This window comes from Fukomys damarensis, unplaced genomic scaffold (genome assembly GCF_012274545.1).
Source record: "Fukomys damarensis isolate Sample0158 unplaced genomic scaffold, DMR_v1.0_HiC HiC_scaffold_15, whole genome shotgun sequence".
NCBI lineage: Eukaryota > Metazoa > Chordata > Mammalia > Rodentia > Bathyergidae > Fukomys > Fukomys damarensis.
The window spans coordinates 5,363,848-5,373,469 of NW_022900927.1; the positions used below are offsets into that span (position 1 = coordinate 5,363,848).

Consider the following 9,622-nt stretch of genomic DNA (forward strand, 5'->3'; position numbering starts at 1 on the left):
ATCTTTTTTCAGAGATGTATTTGAGTTAATACTTTAAAAAACAACCAATTCTGCTAGAAAAATCAGCATTTTGCAACCCTCAATTAATTAATGGATCATCAGTAGATAGCTGGCCATTGTGTGCCTCCTGATGGAAATATGACACTAGACTAGTAAATAAAGGGAAGAGAAAGAAGCATTTATCTGCCTTTTGTATATAAACGCTACCTGCAGCTAACTGAGTGGTAAATGAGGGGAAGTATCTTTTCAGAGATGTATTTGAGTTAATACTTTAAAAAACAACCAATTCTGCTAGAAAAATCAGCATTTTGCAACCCTCAATTAATTAATGGATCATCAGTAGATAGCTGGCCATTGTGTGCCTCCTGATGGAAGAATATGACACCTACAAGCTTCTCAATCCAATTGCCAAAATACAGGAAATACAAAGGACATTGTAGCATGTCCTACACCATAGATTAATATGCAGTATTATTTAAAAACGAAGGTATGGCCAGGTGTTTGGCTTAGTGGTTCCGTCACCTGCCTAGAAAGCACAAAGCCTGAATTCAATTCCCAGTACCAAAAAACAAAAAAAAAAAGAAGGGCCATGTATTGTGGTGCAGGCCTATAATCCCAGACCTCTGGGAGGCTGAGGCAGAAGAATCTCAAGTTTGAGCCTAGGCTGGGCAACTTAGTGACAGTGCAACCCTGTCTCAAAATAAAAAATAAAAAAGGGCTGACAATGTAGCTTAGTGAGAAGGCCCTGGGTTCAGTCCCCAGTATCACGCACCCACACACAAATATATTTAGACAGACAGACAAACAGATGTAGATATACTGCAAAGTTTCCCAGGCTGGGTTTGACTTGCGATCCTCCTGCCTCAGCCTCCTAGAGGGCTGGGATTACAGGTATGCAGCACCATGCCTGGCTCTCAAGATAGATATATTGTTAAATTGAAAAAAGCAAAGTCCAGAACAGTGTATAATACTATCTTTTTTTTTTTTAAAAAAAGGAGGTGAGTCTTAATTTCACTTTTGTAATACTATAATTTCTGTGAAAAAAAGTTTTACTCAACTAGAATTGTTGGGGGGCATGGTATGGCTGAAAGGCACTAGGAGGAGAGAGATTTTTCTTTAAACAACGTTTTTTTTTGAGGCAGTGTCTCACTGTGTAGTTGAGACTGACCTGGAGCTCACTATGTAGCCCAGGCTGGTCTCGAACTCAAAGCGATCCTCCTGCCTCAGCCTCCTGAGTGCTGGGATTACAGGCGTGCGCCACCACACCCAGCTAAATAACCTTTTTTATCTCTTGCATTTTGAATATGGTGAATGATTATCTTCAAAAAAATTAAAACAAATTAAAATGAAATAAAATAGAACAGAATTTGAGTGTCCATATGATCCAGGCTCCTCGAACCCCTGCACAGAGCCTGCTTTGACCTTGTAGGTTCAGAATGAAAAAAAGATCTTGTGAAATGGGTGCTGATCATAGGAGACGGTTCACTTAACTCCGTAAATGTTTCCCGGACCCCTGCTGTGGGCCAGCATTGTGCTGGGGGCTGAAGTTCTGAGAGGAAAGGACATGCACAAGGAACTCACAGTCTAGTAGGGAACGTGTGAAATAAGCAGAAAGTCACACTGCAACATGGAAGCTGCTATGAGAGTGAAGTTTATTAAGTGGCAGATACAGAGGACTGAGCGTCCACATCTAACTGAAGAAGTGTTGTTGGTATCAAGCCCTCGAAGGAGGAGTGCAAGTTTGCCAGGAAGACGGGAGATGGAGAAAAGGGAATTTCAGAGAGGAAAAAGAGCATGTGCAAGGACACAGGTGAGGGACAAGACTGAGGCTGAGGCAGGAAGATTCAAGTTCAGGGTCAACCTGGGCAAGCTGGAGAGAGTCCGCATCAAAATAAAATAAAAGGGGCTGGGAACGTAGCTCAATGGTACGGTGCTCGCCTAGCATGCACGAGGCCCTGGGTTCAATTCTGTGCACTGCAAACGAGATAAACAATTAACAGAAAAATGACTGGCCATCTGAAAGGGACAGGTAGGGGTCAGATCACGAGGGCCGTTATGTTCTTACCGTGGAGTTTGGAGTTTTGCCTGTAGTTGAGATGGGTCACTAAGGAGATGTAAGCAGTGGAGTGACAGGGATGGATGTCTGCCTTAGAAAGCTAATCCTGGCATCTGCACAGAGATTCACCTGGAGGCGGCAGAGTGTGAAGGTTGGAAGAAAGAAAACTACTTCAGTCGTCCAGATGAGATATGAGGGGTCCAGGTCTCCATGACAGCAGGGCAGTGAGGGAGGAGAGCAGAGGATGGCTCTTAAGCACAACATTTGTGAGGAATCAATTACAGGGATCAGGGATGCAGGCCAAAGTAAGATGGTTCCCACGTTTCTGGGTTGGGTGGCTCGGTGAACCTACCTACCCCAATAGAAAAGTGTAAGGAAGACCAAGTTATGGAGAATGAGGCTGTTTGGAGAAGGAGAAATTCAGGAGTCCAGTCGTGAGTTCAGTGTAACAGCCCAAAATAGACACCTAGGAAGCTTGAACAGAAGGATTTGGAAGTCAAGAGAAAACTCCAGACTGGTGTTACGACTTGGGAACCATCACTATCTAAGTGGTACTTGCAGCCAGGGTAATGAGTTAGATGTCTGGTTCCTACACGATTGGCTGAAGGATGAGAGGGCCAGGCCCAGAAATCCGAGGAGTATTAAAGTCCAGGGGATGGAGAGAGGAAGATGAACTCCCAAAGGGGTCTGGATGTGTGTGTGGGTGCGCGTGTGTGTCAGAGGCAGGAGAAATGCCAGCGTGGTATCATGGAATCCAAAGGCAGATGTGAAGAGGTGGGGCATGATCAAAGGTGGCAGTGCCATAGGGAGGTCAGGTTAGAGGAGTACTAATGATGAAATGTAGCTATAAACCTGGACTGGTGCCCTTTTCCAGAGCAATGTTCTAGAGAAGAGTGGAAATCAGAAGTTGTGCAATATAAAGTGTAAGTGGGAAGTGAGGAAGTTAAGAAAGCAAGTAGGGACCTCTAGCATTTGCATATTTAATGTGTGCAGTCTGTTATTCGGGAACAACCCCGAAAGTGCTTAATACTAGAAGCGTGTGATTTACCTAAGACAAGGACTATAATCATAAGCTACAAGGCTACTGAACAAGAAAAAGCTAATTGGGCCCAACTGCTTAGTATCCCTTAATGAATACCACTGCTCTCTTCTCATCAATTATCTGTTAACTCCCAATAACGTCTGGAAAAAGCAATTTGAAAAGCCATAAGGTGCTGTTTTACCAAGATGGTGCCGAAGGCGAAGAAGGAAGCTCTTGTCCCTCCCAAAGCTGAAGCCAGAGCAAAAGCTTTGAAAGCCAAGAAAGCTGTGCTGAAAGGCATCCACAGCCAAAAAAGAAGAAGATCCGCACATCACCCACCTTCCGCCCTCCCAAGACGCTGCGGGCGGCAGCCCAAATACCCTCAGAAGAGCACCCCCAGGAGAAACAAGCTATGCCATCATCAAGTTCCCCCTGACCACAGAGTCAGCCATGCAGAAGATAGAAGACAACAACACACTTGTGTTTATGGTGGATGTCAAGGCCAACAAGCATCAGATCAAACAAGCTGTGAAGAAGCTCTATGACACTGATGTGGCCAAGGTCAATACCCTAATTAGGCCTGATGGAGAGAAGAGGCTTATGTTCGACTGGCTCCCGATTATGATGCTTTGGATGTTGCCAACAAAATTGGGATCATCTAAACTGAGGCCAGATGGCTAATTTTAAACACATATTATTTTCACCATCTATATTAAAAAAGAAAGAAAAAAAAAGCCATAAAGTATCTGGGCGTCTTGGTGCATGCTTAGAATTCCAGCACATGGGAGGATGAGGCAGGAGGATCGCTGTGAGTTTGAGGCCAGCCTGTGCTACACAGCAAGTTCAAGACTGTCATGGACTACATAGTGAGACCCTGTCTCAATGAACAAACAAACAAACAAGCAAATGGGCTTGGGATGTAGTTCAATGTTCTCTGGGTTCAGTCCCCAACACCACACACACACACACACACACACACACACACACACACACGAGGACTTCTAATGAGTAATGACTTTTGCAAATTTGAGGACTCTTAATATGCATCTCCCAGGGTTTGCTGATTTTTGTTTTGGGGGGCTCAGGGCTTACATCATAAAAGAAAGACACATTTTCTAAAGGAAGAATAGCGTGATGACAGAGTATATTTGCTGTTATTGTGGAGTTTGTTTTGTTTTGTTTGATATGGAAAAGGTGGAAGAGTCGGGAAACAGCTGTAAGAAGTAGAATGAAATAAGGGTAACAGAAAAATCCCTTATAAGAAAGAATGGCATGAAATCAAGAACTTCCCAAGAGGGTAAACATGACTGGCTGAACTGCCTAGGAATCCAAAACTGGTCTTAGTGTGGAGGTCTTCTCAGGATCACTGACATTGAATCAAAGTGGCCAAACAATTTTGTAATGAAGCACAGGAGTGGGAGTGGAGAAACCTATGCTCTTATCTTGGAACTCTCGAGGGTTAGCTATGTGACCTTGGGCAAGTCAGTTCCTTTCTGAACTGAGCCTTCTGACATTAAAATAAGTGCGTGGACCTAAATCCAACACACTGAGTAGTGTTAACTTTGTCTTAGAATTCTGACATTGTGCCGGGCGTGGTGACGCACGCCTGTAATCCCAATATTCGGGAGGCTGAGGCAGGAGGATCGCTGTGAGTTCGAGACCAGCCTGGGCTACATAGTGAGTTCCAGGTCAGTCTCAACTACATAGTGAGACCCTGTCTCAAAAAAAAAAAAAAAAAAGAACTCTGACAGTGCATAGTACTAGTTTGGGGTCACAGATGACCAAAGAGTGTCTCTTGTAAAAGAGGGAGAGGGATAAACCGCAACTCAATATTCTGTTTTTCATTTCAGTGAAAACCAGTGACCTAGCTTTGCCACAGGCTGTCTTTTTTTATGACTATAAACTAAATCATTATTGGTACATTTTAGATATACCATACAGTTCCATTCATCATTGGTATCTTGTACCTTCGCGTCATGACAGATCCTATTCACAGACTGTTTTGTGAGGGCTTCAATTTGGGCTGGTTACTGAACTGAATAGGGCCATTCTATGAGGAGGGCATAGAGACCATGCTCAAGGGTTTGCCTGGAAAGAATGCCTACCTTGATGACGTTGTCCTTGCAGTCCACCACTCGCTCAAAGGTTTGGCTGAGGATCTCAATGTCCCTGTGCAGTTCTCTGGTCTTGATTTCCCGGAGGACAGTTCGCCACTGCATGTTAATCTTATTAAGGTTCAGGGCACTGTTGCGCTCCTCCTTGGCCAGCTTGTCCTGCGTGAAGGCATAAACACACCTCCAGGAGGTCAGTGCCCAAAGCCCAAGTGAGAATGCAACAAACAAGCTCGCTCTGAGTTGGTAACCTGATGTCTTACCACTGTTTTCTGAAGGACCAAGGTTCCTGATGATTAACACTTAGGGGTTCCTTTTTTTTGCTTCAGGAAGAGGGCATGGAGTTAAATTGCCAGCAGCCGGATGGCGTTTCAGGAAGGGCCAGTGTGCATGTCCTTCATGATAAAGCATCAGACCTGGATGTTGTCCACCCCCCAGGGACAATATCAGAATTCCAGGCAGCTAAATTTAGACAGCTGCTGTCTAATTTAGCACCTGCTGCCCCTGTTCTGGGGCTCAGTTGAGATGGTAACAACCTCGGTTCCACCTGTTTCCTCCATGTTTCCCATTTTCCCACCTCCCAAACAAGACTTCCAGAAACCTAAGTGTTTCTGGGTCTCAGAATTTCTTGAGGATGCAATGCGGTAAGAAAATGAGCCATGCTGGGCATGGTGCCGCATGCCTGTAATCGCAGCACTTGGGAGGCTGAGGCAGGAGGATTGCTGTGAGTTCGAGACCAGCCTGAGCTACATAGTGAGTTCCAGGTCAGTCTCAACTACATGGTGAGACCCTGTCTCAAAAAAAAAAAAAAAAAAGCCACAATGACGGGGCCTAGGCGACAAGGCCAGTGCAGGGGCGGATGGGGTTGGGCAAATCAGTATGCCAAAGGCCATCACCTTCAAGAACTGGCTGAGGAGCCTCTCTTTCTTCTTGGCCAACTCCTCCTCCACCAGCAACTTCTGCTGAAACAGAAGCAGCTGCTCCTCATTGGACAGAGACGTCTTGGCCTTCTTTCCTTTCTTAGGCATGGCTGCGCAGGGCACTGGATGTGGGTAAGGAGCCTCCGCTCACGTTAGAGAGGACAGAAGGGAAACCCCCTGGAAAGGCACCTTCTGGAACGGCCCCTGGCACTATCGAAGCAGGGAAGCAGAACCATAGAGCTCAGCTCTAGGGCAAGAGAGAGAAGGAGCGATCCGCCAGACCCCGTCTCCAGCCGAATGAAGCATCTCGTCTCCTAGCAACAAGGATCGCGTTCAGACGCCCGGGTGAGAGGCTGGGAGAAGAGCCTCTTCTTGGAGCGCCCCCTGCCCGTTGGAGGACAGCGGTGAATTTTTGTGCAAGGGTCCTTCTACCCCACAAAAACCCTAATTTCATCTGGATGTGATGGTGTGTTCCTATTATCCAGCTACTTGGGAGGCTGAGGTAGGGAGATTGCCAGACAAAAAATAAAAGGACTTGGCTTGTAGCTCAGTGGCAGAAATCATGCGCGAGGCCCTGGATTGGATCCCCAGTACCAGGAAAATTAAGCTAAACAAAAAAGTAAATTCTCATCTTTTTCTTTTGAGATGGATTCTCACTGTGAAGGAGGCTAACCTCGAATTAGCTATGTAGTCTAGGCTAGCCTCGAAATCGCAATCCTCCTGCATCAGGCTCCCTAGTGGTGGGATTACAGGTGAATACCACTGTGCCTGGCAAATTGTATCACTCTAATAGCCCAGTTGGAATAACCAATTCATCAGTATGTGATGAATATACAAAATATGCTATGTCCATTCAATGGAATATTTTTCGGAAATAACTACAAATTGCCAGGTATGATACAGCACGCCTATAATCCCATCACTGGGGAGGCTGAGGCAGGAGGATCATCATGAGTTCAAGGCCAAACTGGGTTATGTAGCAAGTTCAAGCCCAGCCTCTGCAACATAGTGAGGCCCTGTCTCAAAACAAAGCAAAACAAAACAAAAAAAAAAACAACCAACCAAACAAAACAACAAAATTATGGATACCTGTTACAATGTGGATGAACTTCAAAGGCATTATTCTCAGTGGAAAAATCCAGACACAAGACACCATTGTACCACAACATTTGTATGAAATATTCAGAAAGGGCCAAGCTATAATGACAGAAAGCAAATTACTGTTGAAACCCTCACCCGCTAACAGGGTGAAACTAGGCGGCACGGTCCCAGGGAAGTAACAAAATTTAGACAACGGGGTGAAGGCACACTCCCATGATGGCATTCGTGTCTTCAGAAGTGGAGATGAATGAGTGCTGTCTCAGCCTTGTGAGGGTGCTGGAGACCTCTGCCGTCTGCAGCCAAGAAGAGGGCTCTGACTGGACACCAGATCTCCTGGTGCCTTGCTCTTGGTTGGCTTCCTCAGTGTCCTGATCTGCAAGAAAGAAATGCTTGTGGTTTAAGCTGCCCAGCGTATGGTTAGTGAGATGGGAGCTCAAACCTGAATAGTCATCCATTGCCTGGAGGAGGGGATGGCGAGATAATAGCATGCTTGAGGGATCATATTGGGGTGAAGAAAATGTTCTGAAACTGAGATGTAAGTTTAGTTTTTAAAAAAGCATTGTATCGTATACATCTCATAATGTTCCTCCTGCCTCAGCCTCCCAAGTGCTGGGGTTACAAGCAAGCACCACCATGCCTGGCTCTCAAAAAATTTTTCCCTCAAAATTGTTTTTAATGTGAAATGCAATGCTCATATAGGGTTTTCCAGAGAAACAGAACCAATAGAGAGTGTGCACGTGTGTGCATGCGTGTGTGTGTGTTTATTTATTAGAAGGAATTTGCTTACTTGGTTATGGAGTCTGAGAAGATCTGTAGCTGGCAAGTTGGAGACTAGGAGTGCAGCCTGAAAGTGGGCCACCTGAAGACCAAGAACAGAACAGCTGTTCTTCAGCCTGAGTCAAAAGCCAAAGAAAGTCAAGGTCCCAACTCAAACAGCGGGGCAGGGAAGGGTTTCCTCTTCCTTTTCCCTTCTCTTCTATCCAGATCGTCAAAGACTGGCTGAAGTCAGCCACGTGAAGAGGACGGCTGCCTTACTCAGTCTACGGACTCATGGTGAATCTTGCCCAGAACACCTCCCCCGGCACACACAAAACCACCTGCGTCTGACGGCAGGTCAGGTACTCCATTACTTGATCAAGTTGACACAGAAAATTAACCATCCCCCTTGAAGCTGAGGCTTGAGGATCACGAGTTTGAGCCCAACCTGGCAAATTAGCAATTTAGGAAGACTGTCTCAAAATAAAAAAATAAAAAGTGTTGAGGGCGCCAGGGATGCGGCTCAGTGGCGCTGCACCTGCCTGGCAAGTGCAAGGTCTTGAGTTCGATCCCTGGTACAGAGGTGGAGTAGGGTGTAGGGAGTGTGGGGCGCGATGGGGGAGCTGAGGGTGTAGCTTATCACATAGGCTCTGGGTTGATCCCCAATACCATGAAACTAAATAAATAAACAAAAAATATTAAACCCTCACAGACCCACTCCTTGCTAACTTGGCACACATATGAATCTCCTTAAACCATATTTAATCTCTAAATAGAGACAGTGGTGGCGAATACTTGTAATCTCAACTCTCGGGAGGCTGAGGCAGGAGGATAGAGGCTACATAGCAAGAACTTATCTGAAAAAAAAAAACAAAAAACATTAGGAACAAAGACATAATTCTGTCTAACATAATTATGCTGTGTACAATAAAATACACATAACCCCTTACCCAAAAGAGGAGGTGAAGTCCTTGGGTGATGTTTACTCTTTTGATAAACTGTAATTCAAATATTGTGATGTAAAATTAATAACACTCACATACTGAATACTTAAATACTATGATATCAAGTTAATACATCTTATGTTATATGACAAAGGAATAAAAGAGGGCTGAAAACAAAGATAATTGCTTATTACGTATACACACAAACATCTTCATAACAAAGCAAGTGAAACAGCCCTTGGTTTTGTACTGGTCACAGGGTCATATCTGGTATTTATAACTGCTTTCTTACACTTCCTCTTCTGCATTTCCCTTAGTAAAACTTGTGGTTTTCCCTTGGCCTTAGTCAGAGTGCAGCGATACTAAGAGCGGCCTGAAGAGATCACCTGTGTTCTGGCCACTCTGACTTACCTCCAGAGGGCCACTGTCACAGTCAGTCTTTGGAGTAAGTTCCAGTCACCCCTGTCAACAGCATAGAGTGTGTGTGTGTGTGTGTGTGTGTGTGTGTGTGTGTGTGTCCTGGGGACTGAACCCAGGGCCTTCTCACTAAACTATATTCCCAGCCCATTTTTATTTTTCATTTTGAGACAGGTCTCACTAAGTTGCTAGGTTGCCTAGGTCCAGATTGGGCTCAAATTTGTAATCTTCCTGCCTCAGCCTCTCAGAATGCTGTAGCTGCTGCTGTTGCTCCTGCCATCTTCCCCCACTACACA

The 9,622-nt window shown here is 45.2% G+C and overlaps 1 protein-coding gene and 1 pseudogene across 2 annotated transcripts in view; one reads left to right on the top strand and one right to left on the bottom strand.

The window, feature by feature from the left end:
* Ccdc65 (coiled-coil domain containing 65) overlaps positions 1-6,434 on the bottom strand; it is a 33,244-nt gene extending 26,810 nt beyond the window's left edge. For both annotated transcript variants that reach the window (XM_010623584.3, XM_010623585.3), the window contains exons 1-2: positions 6,085-6,434; positions 5,183-5,350 (exon numbers count right to left, since the gene is read on the bottom strand). In XM_010623584.3, the coding sequence (XP_010621886.1) occupies positions 5,183-5,350; positions 6,085-6,216 (300 nt within the window). In that variant the 5' untranslated portion in view covers positions 6,217-6,434. The remainder of the gene's footprint in view (positions 1-5,182; positions 5,351-6,084) is intronic.
* On the top strand, positions 3,269-3,746 carry LOC109118059 (annotated as a pseudogene).
* Positions 6,435-9,622: the final 3,188 nt, after the last annotated feature.